Source organism: Mchenga conophoros, linkage group LG19 (assembly GCF_057382185.1).
Source record: "Mchenga conophoros isolate Kocher_MC1m ecotype Shallow Benthic linkage group LG19, M_conophoros_male_GT1.1, whole genome shotgun sequence".
NCBI classification, from domain to species: domain Eukaryota; kingdom Metazoa; phylum Chordata; class Actinopteri; order Cichliformes; family Cichlidae; genus Mchenga; species Mchenga conophoros.
The window spans coordinates 9742018-9762978 of record NC_140544.1 but is presented as its reverse complement, the minus strand read 5'-3'; the positions used below and the strand labels follow the sequence as shown (position 1 = coordinate 9762978).

The following is a 20961-nucleotide window of genomic DNA, read 5'->3' as shown; positions in this document are numbered from 1 at the left end:
AGAGCAGAGACGGCTGTGTGCAAGGGAGAGGGAGTAAATAGCATCCCAACTGCAGAGATGGCATTTAAGTGTCTCTCCCTTTGCACTCCAATAGTACTGCAGACCCATTACCTCAGCGCGAGCCTTTGTGTGTCTACCAGCATCCGTGTGTGTGCGTGCGTGTGCCTCAAATGTATTTCCGAGCCATTCCTCCAATCATCTCCGTGCTCCCACGCGACTCACCCGCTACCTTTCCGTTCTGATCTTTTTCTCATTCATCATGCTTCCCCTCCTGTCCTCCTGCCAGAGGTCTCTGCTAAGGTGTAATTTAGCTCCTGCTGCTCTCTAATTTCTACCTTAGTCAGGGTGGGCGTGGCTGGCCCCCCTGACACCATGGATACAATCTGTCAATCATTCCCCACAGCCAGGAAATTGCGTTCAAAGCGAGAGTAATTATTAAGTCTGCCCTGTGTGGGTTGAATTGAACACCCTCTCCGTTTGGCACACAGAGAAATATGTCCTCAGAGGCAAGGCCAGGTGGATTAGCGAGGCTTTTATTGCTGCTTAGAACAAGGTGAGCGCTCTCTCATCTCACCTTTTGTTTCGCCTAATCTCTTTGCCTTTCCCTTCCTACCGTCCTCATTCTTCGCTCATCAATATCAAAACGGCCTGTTCTACGAGAACGTTTAAAAGAACGAGGGCTGGAAAACAACACTTCTTGATGTTTATGCCCAATTTACTGCAGGTATCTCTGTGAAAACAATGGCAGAAGCCAGAGGTGAAAGCATGAAAGAAAGTCTCCCTAAAGTGAGTGCGTTCAGTGAATCCTGTTTGTTCAAGTCCTTGAAAAGCTGAAATCAAATCCGTTGAGCAGGATGTTGTAACAGTCTGTCTCTGCTGCTGCTTACCTTTCTGTTTCCACACAAAAATGTTGATTTATTTCCAAGCCTCGCGTTCAGGAACCACATGCCTTTGTTTGCCAGCGTACGGCTGAATAAACGCTACGATTATGTGGATTCTAGTGCTCAAACCACAGAGTTTAAATAGCATCAAGGACAGCAATTCCCAAGATGCCTTGCGCCAACATTTGCTGATAACTTCCCCTTGTCATTTTTAATTACTGCCAGCATCTTCTTCAGTCACCTGTATCAGTGTTGACTAACCATAGAAACCTTGTTAGAACAGACCCGTTAACCTCTGCTCGTGAGCAGATAAGTCTGAGTTAACAAGGTGTCCTGCTGCTGCTGCTGAATGACTCCACTTCTGACCTCCAACCTTTATGTACAGGACATATTCTTCATTAACGGCGTCCTGCTGAAGGCTGGCACTGCACTCAGAGTGAAGCTTTACACGAGCTTCAGCCTCAGAGGTGGGCTACCATTACAACCTATTTCTGCCACAGAGTGTAATTAAAAGCCGGGTTAGGGTTTGGGTATGTGACACTTCAGAGTCTGAAAACTGAAGCCAATGTCCAGCAGGGATGACTCGTCAGATTGTATAAAACGAACCTGCTGCTCATGGATCTGTGAGCTCAGTAAACATTAAAGACTCCTGATGCATTTATGGTTTATTTCTAGTCTTATTGAATATGACATGATGTTCATTTAGGAAATTATGATCCCATTACAGTCAAAAAGGACCGGAAGGTCTTCAAAAAGCTAAGATGGCAACAGCCAGAACACTCAAAACAGGATTTTACGAAGCAACATTGTGGCGGCTTCATCTATATTTCATACGCAGTGTATGACTGCTATACCTGCAAAGGGGAACTCCCACTGTCTGGACTTTCTGCTCCATAGAGGGCACTCTCGACCCAGAATAAATGATGCTTTATGGAGCGGTTGAGTTGAAATTGATCAGAGATGATACTCAAAGCACAGTCTCCGGGTTGAAAGTCATGGTGCCTGATAGCAACAAGCCCAATAAGCCTGTATTTCTATACAAACACGTGATAAATACAAATAGATGGACTGATGGGACTTGGTTTTTTATTTCAATACGACAAATATTTTGAGCTCATAGGAAACCAGTTTGGCCTCCTTCACAGTCTACAAGTTAGGTGATTCGTTGTTTGTTTGAAATCTGTTTAGCTCCCTGATGAAGTGATTTTTTAAATAAATGTGACAGTGCCATGGGAATACAATTATTAAACTGTACTTCAGAACTTTCGGGATTTTTAATACACCGTGTCTATTCATGTCAGTCAGTATAACTGGGAGTACAGGCTTCCACAAATGCAATGACAACCAGAACAGGTTTGCTTATGCTGGTCTGAAATAAGAAATAAACCAGGACCAACATTAACACACCACAACATACACCTACAGACTTAACCCGAGCAGATGGTGGGACTGGGAACTCGATTCCACAAGAACCAAAAGGTAACCAACAAGTGAAATGCTTCCAAGGCAATGTGCGCCCAGGTTCTCAAACATGCCTAAGTAGAAATACTGATTATGAATCACTCAAAGGAGCTCTCAAACAGCAAATCAATCTAAAACACAGATCAAAACCTACAAGACACTCCAAAGAATATTATTCACAAAACTAAAAACCAAAGCCACTTCAAGTGTGCACGCAGAAAAACAAATACAATTTCATTTCAACAAACCAGACAGGGTTCAAAGATCCCGGACAAGCCCCCAATCATCCCAGATTAAGTGCCGTACAGGGACCTTCAAAGATTTAAAAAAATTAAAAACACTCAAGGACCTCAGAAATTATTCATTGTATCAAGGTAAATTTTGCATATATTGTGTTAAAAATGCTAAAAATTAAAATGAGCTGATTCTGAGCAGGTCAGGTGGGAATATCAACCAGAACCGCCTCCAAGTCAACTCAGTGGCTTGATTGTTACTTCTAAGCTTGGCTTAGCATTAACACTCAGTGTTTTCTTTAGGAAATAGTTAGCTCAGAGTGCTAATAATAATAATAGAGTCTTACTTTAGACATATATTTTACATTTGTCTTTAATTTTGTGTTTGATAATAATGAAAAGAAAACATATCATCTTCCACTTACTTAAAATTCAGACATCACCGTGACTGAGATAGACAAACTTGTCTTGACGGCAAAGATTGATAATATTTGCTAAATTTTGTAACCACATCATTACACGGTGCTAAAATTTCCTATGCAAAACTCAAACGTTGCTAATCCAACAGCACCGATGTGTATTTGTCTGCATGCATGCAAACGCACTCTCTATACGTCGTTGTGAACCTAAGCCCTGTGTGTGCATGTCTGCAGAGTCTTATGGTATTTGCAGGGCCTCTGAGGGTATTCAAACATTCAAAGGCTGAGAGAGGTGGAGGATACGGATGGTGCGCCAGCATCTAAAAGGCGGGGGGAGAAAAAGGATGGAGCGAAGGGGCTAATTAACATATTAATGACCCCACCTTCCTACAGCTTCTGTCGGATAGTCCAAACACTTTGATAAGTATGCAAATGAGAGCCGCACCATCTGAAGAGGGAATTAGCTCTGCCAGAGAGAAAAGGGAGGGGGCAAGGGAGGGAGGAAGGAAGGCAGGGAAGGAGGCAGGAAAGGATAGAGTGTTAGGAAGGGGAAGAGGAGGAAGGAGAGTCGGGCATGCTGATGAAGTGATATCTCCATGTTTATTTTAGCTGTCTTTAATTATCTTCTGTGCACAGCGTGCCTTGGTGTGTTATAAAACCACGAGCGGTGAAAGAAAAGACTTCCATTCTTGCTGCTCTTGGATCGATGCAGCGGCGCCCGTCAGCCCCGCGGCGATGTGCAGAATGGCTGCAGGGGCTCGAGCCCGTGGGCGGCTCGGAGCGACGACCCCGAGCAAAAAAGGGTGGGTCAGTGTAACGCAGCCTATGGTGGAGCTATAAGGACGAGGGAGACGTGTGGGTGAGACAAAGAGAGGAGAGTGGATCTGTGCCGTGTCAATCGCTTCCTGTTTGGCCTCGTTTCAGCTCTAACGCTGACGATCTAAAGCCCTCGTCCTCGGCCAGGCGGTGACCACCTCATCTCTTTTGTGAGGGAGCAGGAGTCTGACAGGGGAAAAATGAGGAGCTTTAGCCGTTATCCTCCTTACTTAACTGTTCTCAACACTTCAGAGATAAAGCACAGAGGGACTGACAGCAGAAATCTCTGTGTTCAAAGTGAAATCGAGCAAATCTGGATTTGATTTCCTTGATGTATTTATATTTTTTGCACTGAGTTTCTCAGGATTTTGCAGCTTCAGTTCCATTTTTGGATGAAGAACTGAACACAACATAAAAATATCTGCACGAATCTTGGCCTTTGTTTGAAATCAGGGGAATTCTTAACACCATAATTAGCAGAAGCCTGTGCTGTCCTAGTTATGTAAGATGGCTCTTTTTGTCTTTTTGAAATTGGATTACCGCAGGAGGAACCATTTATTTCAAAAATGGGGGGGCTGGGGGTAATTTTTATATCTCACAGTCTCCGGCAGAAAGCTGTCCTCCGCCGTCGAGCCCATGCGCAGTTCTTATACACCCCAATAAACATGATTAGCATGGCAGACTGTAAATATGCAAATGACAGAGGAGATGTGGAGCGAATGTTTATGCTGTGAGCTTTCCCGTCTGCACAAACTCGCCTCCCCGTCTATCTCACGGTGAGCTTTATGGAGACGGGGTCCTCTCTTAAAGCCACCTTTGCTTTTTTCTTTCATAAAAGAAATTCATCCATGTAATTGGAGCTTTAAACGTGAAAGGATGCCTTTTCCTTCAGTGTCTTTGCTGCTTTAGCTGCGCACAGATGAAGGCAGCTGCAATGGCCGCATGCTGAAAGCACCCTCTCTAAACAGCTTCTTCCCACATGAATCTGAATTATGCTCTATATGCGTGCCTTTCTGCTGCACTCTGACTTCAATTAGCCATCCTGCACATCTATGATTACTGTGCCAGTTGATGGTGACTGAAAAGCCACTGAAAAGTCAGAGACCCCACTGGTGTACTGCGGCTGAGACCTGAGATCCCACTGCCTCAAATGATTTACATTCTGTATAATCTATGAAAGCGACTTAAATAAAGTTAATCTGAGTGGATGAAATGTGCCCTACAGCACAGCTGCTGCTGTATTTATCATGCCAGTTATTCACCAAAGTGGATCTTTTCTTCTCTTTTAACCTTAACATCTTTATTGTCACTCCATTACAGCAGCTTTGCATGATTCACAGTCCAAAATAATCCTTTTGTACGTCACACCGGTGCAGCTCCTCAGATCGTCCTCTGTATGAAACAAGCTGTTTTAGCAACTTTCTTCTGATTGGCTGCCCCTCCTAAACAAAGGTGGGTGGGGCTTCTTTGCACAAGCTGACCATATTAAGAATATCCCCTGTCTATGACATCACCTCGATCTAAAAGTAGAAAAAACCGTGACAATCTGTTCAGGGATTACTGCACATCCGCTGATTATTAGAAACATGGGCCATGTGAATGTCACTCAGGTCCATTTACCATATGCAAGCCTGATATTGATAACATTACCTAGACACTTAATGCACTCGATCTTGGTCCAATAAAAGCATTTACCCAAACACATTTATTTATGGATCAGCCGTATTAAACCTGGAGCGGTTCTTAAAATATATTGAATTCATAGATTTTTATGGTTTTAAATCAAGTTTGTTTCTGTTTTTTATAACAATTCTCTAACAATGATATAATAACAAAGGACAGCAGATCGGGATATAAACTAATGTGTAGATAAATATTAAAAAGTATGAATATTTTAAAAAGAAAGAATGGAAAATTATGTAAAATCAGCCTTTAAAGTATTATCAGTAAAATCAGGTCAAAAAGGTTTGTGTTGGTTTTGGGGATTTTTTCACATAAATCAACAGTTTTCATCTTAGAAATTATTAGTTTTTCATATTAATTTCTTTACGCAGCACTATATTTGTCTCTCACTGCATTTGTAACTGTGATCATATAGTGTCCATGCTGAATAGGATTTTAAACACACATACGCAGAGCCGAACGGCCCGTGTCAAGCGTGTTCGCCCTGAAGACTATCAGCTCTCCGGGGAGAGAGGCCATCGAGCAGCATTATCGACATTATAGACGCCTCAGCCTGGAGATAGGCTTCCCATCGATCCCCTGATTAATTACTATCTGCAGGCAGCAGCACAGTGAGGGATGGAGGAGGAGGAGGTGAGAATGATAGAAAAGGGGGAGAAAGACTGAAAGAGAGGGGGAGAGAGCAGGGAGAGTACACCTTGGACTATCTATGAATATCAGCTAAAGGCTACGCAGTAATCTTCCAGGTGGAATATTATTTATTGATATATAGGTAGGCAGGAACCCTTATCTTACCCCCCGAACACACAGCCAAGGACAAAGTGAAACTCACACATTACTGTGGTGGAAACAACTCGCAAAGACGAGTAGAGGACACTGAAGCATCCACACTTTCAACCAGGTGACACAACATGGCTAATAGAGAAAAACAAGCATGCCACATGTATATTCGAGCCTCTGTGCGCACTGTCAGCACCTCCTTGTCTTAGCCTCCACCGTCTAACCAGAAGAGTCCGTATTGGTTAAGAGATACACTGTGCAATCCAGGCTATCCACAGCTTTGTTAGGAGCTGTTCAGGTATTTCACAGAGTGACACGGCCCGAATGGAGGCGCATAAGCTTATTGACTTATGTTACAGCGGGTCGACAGTCTCAGGGGGACGAGGAGTGAAGCCGCAGCCTTTAACTGGAGTTCATTAATGGTAACTGCTTGTCCTGACCAGTCGCCCTCCTCAGGGGAAGGAAAATAAACAACCAAAACCTGCACTTCCTCTAATGTCCACTCGAAAACTGAGTCAGGCCATTACTGGGTTGTGGCCTCTCTGACTAACAGCTAGGCTTCACCTGAACTGGACCTCTGAACCATGTATGGAGCATTTTAATGACATTATCCACCAACAGTGTGGCTGCTGTGGTGTTACTTAGCGCTGGGTATTGATTCGATTCCAACTCACAAGGTCCCTATTCGATTTGATCGTAACGTTACTAACAGACCGCCCAGGAAGTCTGAGCTCGTTTTGAGGGAAATTCAAGGATTTTATTTGGCAATGCAGAAGTGCCTTAAATGTGCCTTACTTTTAATGGCCACAAGGGGGCAATACACGTGGTTGCCCACACCTTTAAATTGCCCTTTAACCTCCTAGGACCTGGTGTCCACATATGTGGACATCACATTTTGGGTTATTTAGACCAAAATACTCAATTTTGCTCTACAAGCACCTGATATTCACTTATGAGGACATTATGCTGCTCCTGTTCTATCAGAATTTTAAACGAATATCCTCATATGTGGCTCTGATTTTTCTTAAAAACAAAAATAAGGTAAAAAAAAAAATCTGGTAATTCTTTGTTTTTACATTCATCGGACCCCAATCAGCCCAAATATCAAAGAGAAATTAAAAATGCTGCTGTGGAAGAGTTCAGGTCTTAGGAGGTTAAAGTTAACGTCACTTACAACCTTATGGAAGTCAAATAATTTGCTGTAATGAGCACATAAACCTCATTTAAACCAGGAAGTCCTGTTTTTCAAGGAAGATCTGGCCATGAAGGCACAACCTTAAATCATATAAAACATGAATAACATAATACTTTATAAAAAGCTCTCAACTCTCCCTGACAGACAAAAGCCTCCAGCTTTAGAGAGCTTATTGGTGACCAGAAAGGTTCAAAGGTTATGCAAAGGTTCAAAATAAGAAAAAGTTCAGAGAAAGTTCCGGGTCCCCAACAAGGAGCCGACTGTGATTAGCATAAATCACAGGAACAGGTTTGTGCTGCTGTCTCGTCAGGCTGAATGAGAAGCTTGACTCTGTACAGCCAGCTGAGTAAAGTATGGTGTCATCTGCATAAAGGTGCACTTTAGCTGTAAACATATTCTGTGCTACATATGTTATTAATGATAGTGCAAATTAACCTGAACCATGGTGGACTCCTCTGAAACTCTTCAGGAAACCTGACATCTGAAGCTTCCAGCAGCATCACCAAGTCTGCCTAACAGCAGCTCGACACAACCAAACCAGACTCGGATCGACAAATACAACAACACAATTATTCTTCTGGTCCATTAATATTGTGATTTGTTCCCAACATAGCTGTTGGTACCATGACCCAGTCGAACGTCAGACTTTCGTCAGTTTCACCTAAGATATTAATATCAGCCAAACATATAAGCTAAGAGTTTATTTCAGATTAACAGGGTGATAATTGTTTAAACCTGGAAGGTCACAGCCTTTCATAAGATGCCTGATGTTAGTCTGGAGACTGTCAGGTGAGTAATATACATCGTGTAAATATAAAGCAAACAAGATGTTTTTTACAATTCTATCCAACATTTTCTTTTTCTAGCAGCACTTTCCAGCACGAAGCTTTAACAGCTTAAATGTGGCTCCAGTCACGTTACCTTACTTAAAGCAGGTAAATTAAGCTAATTAGTATCTTGAAGTAGTTCCTGACACAGTGGATGGTTTTAGAAATGACGGCACTTCCTAAAACTGTTCTGAGAGGAAACTTTTCCAGTGACAAAGAGAATAAAGTTCTACCTTCCACCCACTCCACTCACCCAGCGAGAACTTTTAGGGCTGTAGGCGTAGAAAGAGAGAAGGAAATGTGCTGAATGCTTAATACATTGATAATCGACCATCATCGAAATAACATTGAGAACATTAGACAAAAACAGACAAGAAATCCTCTTATTTAATATTTCATGTGTGGAGTTGGAAAAAGAAAGTGGTGCATGTTTTTGTTCTGCTGTTATCAGAGGATGTCCAAAGGGAGGGACGCGAGTGTGGAACTCACACAGGAAGAATCTCGAGTATGGGATCATCATGGAAAACAGGCAGGTTTGTGTGTGTGTGTGTGTGTGTGTTCATTCCCACTGACCTGAAAAGCTCTGTTAATGCTGGATCCACAGGCACTGGAAGAGAAACACAGAGAGATTATGAAACATGTGAAATCCGCCTGAACAGCCACGACTGTGACTCTGCATCAGTTTCCTGCGACATCATCAGGGAAACACTCGAAGCTGGAGAGAACGTCACTGAATGCAGGCGTATATTCATCATCTGTACTTGTGTCTGAGGACATGTGTGTGATCTGTCTGCAGCTTATTACTCTCGTCTGAATGTTTGGATCAACAATATGGAAACGATGCAGTGTCACAAAGTTGTCACTTTCATATATGTATGAAGACCAGGACGACTACATGAATGTGAGTCAGTGGACTTCACACTGAAATTTAACACCTGTTCTAAAACTGATAAATATTATATCATATTTGATAAATTAAAAAAACTGAAACTAATAATAACAAAGCTTTTAAGATAAACATTAAAAACTACTGTCAGACGACAGTTTAACGTTAATAAACTGTCTCTAAATCTAAATATTACAACATTTGGAAACTGAAAAGAAATTCATTCAAATATATGATTTAAAATTAAAAGAATTATTGCAGGAAAAATCTCAACATGGTGACAAATATGATTATAAAAATTCAATATACTTTATAATATAAGAGTCGAAATTTCATTTGTAATTTCTCTGTGGCAGTATTTTATTTTGATATAATATTTTTATATGATATGATATATATACACATTTGGGTTTTGTGCTAGTAAAAAGTAAAACGCTGTCATGTTTGCACACGATACACGTTTATTTTGCTGTATTCAAAGGCAGCTGGAGCAGAAACGTTTGGTGTGACGATAAGAAATAATCTTTAAACTTTCATGAAAACAAAATTGGTTCGATTATTTATATTTAACATCTGTGATTTAAAAAAGTGCAAAGTGTACAAGTGTCACGAGTGATCATAAATTAACAAATAAATATGTTGAAAGGAAAAAAGTAACGTTGTGAGATCTGAGCCATCACAATGAGAATAATTTAGATATAATGTGTCTTTGGTTTGTTGGAATATTTCACTTTAATTTCATGGGACAAAAAGCATGTAGATGATGGAAGCTCTGAAAGTAACAACAACAACAATAACAATAATAATAATAATAATAATAATAATAAAATGGATTATTCCTAAAAATGCAAGTCTAAAAACCTGAACTCGAAGTCACCAAGATCCCATAATTTCCTTGTACATGAACAGTGGCAATAAAGTGCTATTCTATTCTATTCTATTCTATTCTATTCTATTCTGACGTTTGGGATCCTGTCACATTTCACTGTGTGTTATACTTGTATAACTATGCATGTGACAAATAAAAAACCTTGAACCTTAAACCTTGAACCTGTCCTTTGGTGCACAGACGTGACCCTTGACCCAAACAGCAGACTCGTTGCTGTGTGTGTATGACCTGCAGGACTGTTAGATGTCCGTTTGAGATGATTTGTATGTCACTGATTGCCAAAACTAAACTTTTTTAAATGCTGCTTGTCTAACAGCTTTAACTGCTACGTACAGCCTGAGTGGGCGTTACACAGCTGGGACTAGTTTCACAGATGAGAGCTGTAGAAGGATACGGGCTTAAACATCACTGGGATTAGCAAACAAAGGTCAAAGGTCAGTCCCATGTTATACTGCAGATGCTCTCTGTTTAAATGATTCTGTCTAAATGAAGGGAACGATGATCTCAGTGACACATCTTTGGTTTCGCCTGAACTTCAATCACACGGCTGACGAGCTGCTTGATCCTCGTGATGGAGGAGCAGCGGTCACCACTTTCATCCTCGCCTGGTCAAAGATGTCGGGCACTCAGAGTTGGAGGGGATAAAATATGAATGTAGCATCTTAGATGTTTCAGACAGAGTGGACTGAGCCTCGGTTCAGTTTTACTGAGATGTTCCAAAGGAGAGTCGCTGACAGCTGCCGTTTCTTTGGTTTAAATAAAGTTCAATAACCTGTTTTCACTTCGCAGGGTTTCATAGGAGTGGATATCGCTGCGGTAGATATTTCATTGTGAACAAAGCTCTTAAAATGTGGATTTCTGTTTCTGTCAGATATAAAACGAGCGATAGAGGAGCAGAGAGCCGCGAGAAAAGCCAACTCGAGTGTGACAGTCTGGGATTTGTGCAGTAGCGTGTGTGCGCTGTGTGTGTTTGTGTTGGGGGAGTGAAGGTCACCCTGAATGGTGTATGTGTGCATGTGTGTGTGTGTGCAGATACCTTTGGAGCGTGTGCGATGGCGCTTATCATCTGCATCCACCTCCATCTGCAGAGAGGCACAAACAAGCTGTTAAACACACAACAGACACGTCGCAAAATTAGCTTTCATTTGGATCCATGTTCGCTCAGGTGCTCGGGACTTTTCTGCAGCTTGTCAAACATTTCAATTCACACCCGACATTGGAAAGAACATTTCACGAGACGACTGACGGCAGCGTTTGTGTAAATGATTAAAATCCTTCAGTAAGATTTGAGTTGTCGCCCTGCACTGGTAACAGAGACCTAAAAACCTCATGAAAGCAAACAGCCAAACCCACGGGTGTAACGCCAATTCTGTGCTTCGCTTTTCCTCAGAAACTCTTTGGGAACCGTATTAATTTCCAAAGTCTGACCACAACAGATGTGGTCACACAGACTTTTTTTTTTTTTGTATCGAAAAAATATCGAACCGTGACACCAAAGTGTCGAACCGAACCGAACCGTGAATTTTGTGTATCGTTGCACCCCTAATAAACATGTGACTGTTCAATCAGTCATGTTACAGATTTATTGACCTCATCAAACACAGATGGCTCTTCATTTACTGGGATAAATATTCCACCTTACTTTCACATGGAGCCCTGCTGTGGGGCTGAAGAACAGTATTTCCTGGTCACACAGCTGTCCTGAAGGAGGAAGCACTTTGTGTATCAGGGCAGTTTAACATGAGGACTCCCATCATTGCTGGAGCCCCTGGTGGGCGTTAGAGGAACTGTAGGTTTTATTTCTTTATTTTGGCCGGCCTCTCCCTCAAAGATGGGTGAGGAGTACATCCATCCAGGAGGGGCTCAGAAAGCTGACGAATTAGCGCTTCTGTCAGGACAGAATATTTTACTTGGATCACTGAAACCAATATCAAAACACTGAGCTGCACAATAAAAGCACTTCCTGTCCGCACCATTAGAAGCTCCTCCTGCTGATTTGAAGTGATTGTTGGGAATCATCTAACTATTAACATGAGCCATGCGAGCACACAGCTAGCACACGAAGGAACAAAGACTTTTACGTCTCCATGAAAGGCGCAGATACTGCAGCATCCGTCCTGGAAGAGCTGACATGAGGTATAAAAACCCACAAGGTGACTTTTCATCCAGTCTGAGGTGGATTACACATGTTGGAGCGATAGCATCGCCGCTGCTCGTTGTTCCAGAGAAGCTTTGATAAAACAGGAGAGCACTGGGCATTTTAGTCTCATTTTAATCTCCCGCTCTCACACACACCAACAACACACGCTCAGCCGGTCCCTCCTTACTGCACTAATAAGATTTACGAGGTATCCTCGCTTTTCATCATTTTATTTTTCTCCCGTCGAAACATTTATGGGCGTTCGTAAAGAAACACACCATTAGAGCTGAGGGGCTCTACAGTAAAGTAAGTGTGGTGTTAATAAATCACGTTTAATAAAAAGAGACATCCAAACAGGGCCTCCGTCACAGCCCAAACCTGCCAGGCAGGCATGAATATTTAGGGACATCTGGAAATAAAGCAGGGACGCTCCGAGGTGTTGGGATTTATGACGGCTCGTTGAGAGGATAAACCTGCCTCAGAGGGATGTGCAGGTCTGACATACATGAGCCCCAGCGGTATCATGGGTGGGACAAACATTGCTGCGTGGCCACAAGAATTTGATTTAGTTTGAAACTTTGGACTTTGGATTATTCTTCACGGTTTTCGCTTCACTTCATCAGCGGAGATGAAGCAGGATGTTAGTCCGACATACGTCAGCACGTGCGGTTCAGTCGGGAGGCCCTGCAACATAAAGCACCTTTAAAAATGTCTCCAAATCTCTCAGCTGCCTCCAACATCCTGTGAACTGATTTGTAAGCGACGGCTGGCCTTTCCATGCGTGCAGAGGAGATATGAGCTGTGGACTACAGTGTGAGCCCGGCTTGTTTAAATGCACACACATGCATACTAACAGAGCCTATCTGACGCTGTCAGACTTTCTCTGAGGGTTTGAAGCGAGGCCCGAGTCGCTGCCGAACACGAGCGGATCTGGGAAGCCTCGTCGTTTACTTCCCTCGAGCTTCCTCGGGAGACTTGGACCTGGGAAGCGCGCACGCCTCTGCAGCTCGCCATATGTTGGCGAGTCATGCGTATTCCGTCTGGCATTTTCTCTCTCTTAGCACCCCATGGGAAAATGTCACGGCTGTAATGAAGGTTAGCCTGCTTATTGAGGATTAGTTGGAGGCCCACTCCTTCTCTGTCTGTGTCTCAATTAGAGCTGGGATCAATGGCATTAAAGGCCCAGATGAATGACCACTGAGTCACGCTGATCCCTGCTCCAAAAGTTCACACTGCTTAGTTAAGAAAACACCTCGAACAATGAGAAAACTCTGCATGTGTGATTATTTCTGCACAGCAAGCAGATTTAACCCAACTAACTGATTGTGTGTCAAAATGAAAGCTGTCCACTGAACTTTCGGTAAATGTTTAAGTTAATGAATTTTCCTTTTTTTTTTTCATAAACTCATCGTTCATCGTTTTCAAAGTAAGAACTGTGATTCAAAGCAGGACACGAGGGGATGGCAGCTGGAGACAGTAACCAACAAACGTTTGATCCTGTTGTCGTTGAAGCAGTTTGGTGCTTTAACACATCCATGAAACAGGAATAAGACTCTCAGTCATCAGTGTGTGACTGGATGAAGAGGAAACAAATCTGTTGCAGTCTACATCCACAGAAACTCACATCAACTGTTTCCAATCAGACTCCAGAAGCTCACAGGCCTGAAACGCGCAGCAACTTTGCTTCTATATAAGAACAAAACCAGAATATAGTTGCTGACGACCTGTCTGTGATTATTAATGAGGCCGTGAAAAACCTCCATCAGTCAGACTGAGACTGTTTGCAGACAGGTTGCATCCCAGCAGGTGACCTTGGCCAAGGTTGCTCAGATACTTGCAATCAGTCCCTGGCATCGCCGGGGAACCGCATGTCCTGTTTGGAAGAAGGTTAGTGCTCCCCCCGGCCCCCCACAGTTTGTACGCTTCATCCATTACAAAATAATAAAACAATATGTTAAATCTAAAATATGAGTAACCTGCAGAGTTACCCAGTCATGGTATGCACTGTGTTTGGTGACGTTTGCATCAAAACATCAAAACTAAAATGATATTTTTCAAAAACAAAGTTATTACAGGCCATTAAAGTTTAACAGCAAAGATCAGAGTTTTTTATTTTTCTACACTGACAACAACAAACAGCTTCATCAGCTTTCACAGGCTCAACAGTAATCCTTCCTGCTAAAATTACAGGAATTATTATAAAAGTTTCAGCAGAATTTAGTCTGAAGTTGGACAACAGCCACAAATGTTTGTTGGCCAGTTAAAAAAACAGAAACACAAAATCTCAGCTTGAACATTAATGTTGCAGTCAGCCAATCACGTTTCAGACTGGTGTAGGACTCAGTGGCGCCTAGATGAACCCTCTGATGAGCGCCGCGTGTTCGTGCAAACATGACAAACACGTGTTCAGCAGTGCTGCGAGGCACAGCTCAGACTATCACTGTTTTTTATTCTCCGGGATCTTTATGACGTCACAGAGCTGGCCCTTACATGGTCATCCCAGGCACAGAAGCCACACCTACCTTCTGTTTATTTGTCACAGAGTGCCAATCAGAATAAAATGCTTTAAAGGGGGAGGAGCTAAAGCAGTTTCAGACAGAGGATGAGGTGAGGCGGTTAAAGAAGGATTATTACGAGGAGAGAATCATGCAAAGCTGCTCACTGATGAAACCACAGAGCTGGAAGCAGCAGAATGAGTCCAGTTCAGAGAGGCTGAGAGTTTTGATGCACAACCTTAATGTTAATGAAGCTAACGGAGTAATTCACTCTTCATTTCACGCATGACGTCCTCGTGGGTTTGTTTGGTAGAATCCAAACCGAGCACAATCCTTTTAGCGCGTCCTTATTCGGAAGTTCTTCACGTGTTTTCTGATTTGCATCCATGAATGTTAGCCTGGGCTGCACAAACACACGAAGCCAGGTCATGAACGGGAGCGAGACTCTTAATTCAGCTCACATATAGGAAACAGCAGCAGCACTGATCAGGGTCGAGATCAATGCCAAAATAAAATGCATCAAAAAATGTAAAAAAGGTTTCAGGGAGGAGAAACGGGGTTAGCATTGGAATATGCACAGAGACACAGAACAAGCATTTTGTATGTGTGTGTTTACGATTTAGGTGGTGATGGGGGAGGGGGGGGAGGGGGTGGGGCTCAGACATCTGTCACAACAGTTCACATCGTCATTGCTTCCCTTTGTTTTACCCTTGAAGTTTTGGGAGAATGCGTTTCAGGCATATGGCGCCCAACCCCACCCTCACACACATACACACATTGATATTCTGTGCAGCGTAGCAGCAGGGGGGAGCCACCAAAACCGTGCTGGCATTATCGAATTTCACTGCAAATAGGTATTTACGCCGTGCATCATCCAGTGGCAGTAAACACGTGTGCCAAACCGACGCTAAGTGCATCTGAATTAGTGTGAAGGGCCGCCGAGATAGCATCTGAGTGGGCGTTCGGCGTGTGTGTGTGTGTGCGTGTGTGAGGCTGAAATCTGGGGAGTGATTCCTAACTAGGAATGAAAATGGTTTTGGTGGGTGACAGCAGCTGTGCAGGGCGCTGAAATGCTGCGATCGCAATAGAATAAAACAATTTATGAGCTGGTCCGCCGATGACAGCGCGCTGTAACGGTATGGATGTGAAACTAACCTGATTTCTTTAACGCCTAAGCGGGTCTCGTGTTTTATCCTTCATAAAACTCTGATTTTATTCAGCCTCGCCATCCGGGACGCTTGGAAAACATTCCATCTTTGAGCCTCGCGTTTGATCGTTACTAAACATAAAAGCAGCTGTAAACATCTGGGCTTCTATAGTCACCTGACCCTACACCACAGTTCAGACTTAGCCATAAAGGATGGACACGCCACCAGGACATGTTTGTGCGATCTTTCCGCTGCTTTGGTGGAGCCAGAGGTGACCACATCTATGCAACAGGGTGCAGCTATAAGCTAACACTAGCACTAAAATGTACCTGTGCAGTTCTTTCTACTGTCCTGCAGGGGGCGACTCCTCTGGCTGACTGTATGGAAAATAAGCTTCCTGCTCACTTTCCTGATGACTTCATGGTCTCAGGTGCTTTCCCAGGAAGCAGGACAGGATTCAGAGCAGGGGATCGATAAGCTGATAAATTAAAATAAAAAAATCTGGTTCCTAAATGTTTGGCTGAAGCTTTTATTGGACGGATCGCTGAATCTGCTTTTTATATCCAGGCAGCGATCGAAGCTGAAGCTCCAGAACCTGCAGTTTGGTTTTGCCAACACATTTTTGTGTGAGCAAATAAATAAATCAGAAATCAGTACAAAGAGTCATAAAAGCTCATTGTTGCCATGATTTCAGGAGGAAAACCAACATGAATGGCAATGATCCTGCAGACGCGCTGTACCTGAAGCGTTGTGGGCGTGACACAGCTCGTTGGCCCCGACCTCTGCTTCCAGCGTGACCTTCTGACGTTCGGCGAGGGAGGAGCGGCTCACCACGTCTCCTCCAAACTCATTTTCTGCACAGAGGGAGGAAGGAGAACACGCATCATTAAAATCATTCCCAGAACAATCACATTCACACACAGAGCCGTGACAGGATCTGAAATTTCCTCTCCTCCTTTGACTCCGGGCTCATGAATAGTCATATAGCGTCAGCTATGCGGCGCACGCCAAAGCCAACGCTGATTTCCGCCATAACGACGGCCGCTTGTCGTGTGCGATAGGCTTGGCAACATGGGGTAATTAGCTAGATCTATCATCTGCTGCAGGAAGTGGGGACAAATATAGCTAATGATCCGTGCCTGCCTCCATGATTTCTCTCCTCGGCTCTCCATCCTCTGCTGAGCGCGAGGAAGAGGAGGCAGAGAGGGGGGTCCCCGCTCTGTCCCCGCTCTGTCCCCGCTCTGTCGATGGAAAAAAAATGACCCGAGATGGAGAAAGGGAAGAAGACGGAAGAGACGGAGGTGTGAGAGAACATGTCAACCCTCCCTCTGCCTGTCAATGCTCCTCCATCCGCTGCAGCTAATTGAGAAAACGTATGGAACGAGAACAGATGAGGTGTCGATGGTGTATAGAGTGAAGGCCCCCATAGGGAGCGCAGCAGACGGCCGTAACACACACACACACACACACACACACACACACAGACGCACACACACACACACACACACACACACAGACGCACACACACACACACAGACGCACACACACACACACACACACACACACACACACACACACGCTGAAAGCAGAGTGAATCCAAACAATAGCTGCTCCCTGAGGACTAACACCCGTACACTGAGTGTGTCTGCGTTATGTAAAAGGAGTGCTGGTGCTTAAGCGGACTTTACTTTGAACCAGCAGGGGGTCTCTTTCTACCCCCCATCCACACACACACACACACACACGCACGCACGCACGCACACACACACACACACACACACACACCTCTGCTTTCCATTTTCTTTGCAGCGTTTCTTCTTTGTAGTTTGAATGGTGCGTGCGGAGGCAGCGTGGGTGGGGGCTGTAAGGGGATCGCACAAACAACTTTGAAAGTGGCTATTAACAGGAAACCCTAATGTGAAACAATGGGACACTCAAACTATATTTTCACTTCACGAGCGCGGCCCCGCTGCCTTTGTTTCATGAAAAAAAAAACGCGTCAGAGGCTGCCGGTTCGTATTTGATTACAGCCTCCGGGGCATTTCATTCAGAAAACGTGGGAATAAAACAAAGTCGGAGCGAATTCGGACGTGGGTGACTGCGAGAAATGTAAAACCTGCAGATAAAACAGCAGCTCGAGAGGTAAAAGAATCAATCGTGCCGTTTGCTTCCTGTTTCTGAGCACCTTTTTAGGCGAACGCTCGTCTGTCTGTCGGACGACTGTGCAAAAATGTTTTCATCTAAGAAAAGTAGCATCCAGTGAAAATGGAGAAAAAGTTCAAATGTTTAACTGTAAATTAAAGGGTGTTCTCAGTGATGGACTGAAGACGCCAAAAATGGAGGTGACTTGAGCCCAGAGAAGGTCTGAGATGATCCAACCACAGCACGAGGTCATTAATCTGCTGCTGCACAGTTTGGAGTAAATCTACAGCGTCAGGTTTGAAAAAGCTGCACAGAAACATCAGTAATAATCAGGTCTCACCCAAAGTTTCCATTTCTGTTTAAACATTCTGATATTATCTTCACATCATCATTCAAAAGTTTCATGTTTTATTATTTTTTACCTGTTTAGCATCTTTCTGTTAAACGGGTTTGGAAAAATTCATCTGTGTTCATCTTTACTTGCAATAATATCAATAACTACAGCAGGTTAGCTCCTGTATTTGAGTTCAGCAGCAGTCTCAGGACAGAGTAAACTAGAGGTGGGAATCACCATACATCCCACGATACGATATTATCACAATACTTAACGCGCGATACGATATTATTGCAATTTTTTAAAATATTTTGCGATATTCAGATTCTGTACATAAAGGTAAACTTCATCAATATTCATTTTATCTAATATCAAAGTCTCGCACTCAGTCTTTCTCTCATTTCAGTCAGTTTTATTGGTGACAAACTGAACGGTTTGTAATACAGTCTAGTCCAACTTAACTGAATGCAACCATCTGGTACAATTATAGCTTTCTAAACTATGCAATTTATGAAAACTATGCAGCCCATTCAGCAACTGAAGAATTTGAAAGTAAATTAAAACAAAATATAATTTTACATTAAATAAAAAAGTTAATTAACTTAATTAAAATAAAACATGTCTTAAATTAAAATAAGTAAACTGTCGTGTTTATCGCTGCCAAAAAACAGTTAAACACATTTGGACAGTGAAGGAATGTCAGGATTCTTGCTCAGAAAAAGGATCAACATGCTCTGAAGTCAGAGCACAAAAACCTTTTTGTAACAAAATATCAATTTCTGCTGTCCCTGTATCGATACATTATTAGCAAACAAAATATCACGATACTACACAGTATCGATTTTTTCCCCCACCCCTAGAGTAAACCTCTGGAGTCAAACATCTGGAGAGGGCAGCAAATAACCAACATCCACACAGCCAGCACCGTGCAAAACATTTATCAAGGTCTAAACCATGAAGAAAAAACTTACTAGTTTTCTTGTAATTCACTCCACAGGAAGTCATGAGACTGGTTCAGTCGCTCTGTTGGCTAGCAAGTTTGGTGAAGAAGTTTGACCTTGGCTCAACTTCCTGGAATGTTTACCAATGAGCTTTGGTGACATACGTCCATAAATAGATACTGGGAAAGATTCTCAGAGTCCTCAAGCAAACATCACAAACTAACCCAGATCCAGATCCTGCAGGATCCAGCTCAGACACAGACACCTGCTAATCACTGCTCAGTAACATCCACATAAAATCCCAGAACTTATCTTAATCTCACAGCAGCCAAGTTATTTTCAGATGATGTCATTAAAAATGGTCCCAAATGCTCCAACAGCACAAACAGTTAGCAGGCAGCTAGCTGCTACAGCCGCCTGTGTCACCATCCACCTGTCAGTCAAAGAGGCCACGCCCCCAATGCAAGCTTTACATTTTAATAAAATGTAAACAGGCACCAAAAGCAGTTTCTGTATCAGGCTGTAAACATGTTTAGTTTAACATGGGAGTCTGTGAGCACGGACTGGCTGGTGGAGCCTCCGGTGGACGTCAGAGGAACTGCAGGTAGTTTCATCGAGCTTAACGTGAGTAATCAGCACAAGTTTTATGTAGCGTCTCCTAACTAAGGACAAATTCATCAAGTTTTGCGAATGATTTCAAGTAAATTTCTCCTCCTTTTACCCCATTAAATACCCAAAAACACACACACACACACACTCCTGGGTCTTTATAATCAGAGTGCAAGTGATGGGTCTGTCCTCTGATCAAGGTCTTCATGTGGAGGCTGATGACAAATCACAGCTCTGTGACTCCTCATCAGCACGAAGCGTGTGCGTGTGAGAAAAGAAGACCGAAAAAGGTGTGTATCTGCAGCAGAAAGCGATGCAGCGTGGCTGTTGGTGGTGTCGATGTTGTTCCGGTCATGCAGTCAGTTTGCTAATCTGCACGTTTCAGCACAAGGACAGCGACAGGCAGCAAAGCGGAGGAGGAATCGGCCTTCAGCTCGAATGGGAACACACACACACACACACACACACACACACTCTTACACAGTCGCACACTGGGATGTGCACACAGCTATTCTTGTTCCCCTCCTTTGTTACAAAGGAAGAATATATGACCGAGGACTGTTAGACTGTGTGTGTGTGTGTGTGTGTGTGTGTGTGTGTGTGTGTGTGTGTGTGTATTCCTAAGAGAAAAAGAAGAGACCATGCCTGCCCTTTTCTGGGCTTCTCTATCTATCAAAGCCACAGTACACACTGTAAATAGGCTGGAAGACTGGCTGCACACGCACACACACACACACACACTCACTCACTCACTGTAATGATACCCTGTTGTATGGTGATGTACACTGCAGTATGGGAAATGGGCTGTGACACAAACTACACACATCACACCCAAAGAAATCACACCAGTCACACAGAAACACACACACATATAAGCACATATTACAGCAGAGACACATGCTTTATTCATGTGATGTGTAAGCAAGCACGCGCACGCACGCACACACACACACACACACACACACACACACACACACACACACACACACACAGCCTCTGAGAGCGACTGGGGCTGCCTGACCTACATTCTCGATATGTATACAGGCTGAGAGGAGATGAAATCTCTCTCTGTTTCTTCCTCT

At 43.3% G+C, this 20961-nt stretch overlaps 1 protein-coding gene across 10 annotated transcripts in view; it reads right to left on the bottom strand.

The window, feature by feature from the left end:
* Window positions 1-20961, bottom strand: part of myt1lb (myelin transcription factor 1-like, b) — a 105805-nt gene that overhangs the window by 55809 nt on the left and 29035 nt on the right. For all 10 annotated transcript variants that reach the window (XM_085256402.1, XM_085256400.1, XM_085256405.1 and 7 more), the window contains exons 2-4: window positions 16594-16707; window positions 11107-11152; window positions 8869-8902 (exon numbers count right to left, since the gene is read on the bottom strand). In XM_085256402.1, the coding sequence (XP_085112528.1) occupies window positions 8869-8902; window positions 11107-11152 (80 nt within the window). In that variant the 5' untranslated portion in view covers window positions 16594-16707. The remainder of the gene's footprint in view (window positions 1-8868; window positions 8903-11106; window positions 11153-16593; window positions 16708-20961) is intronic.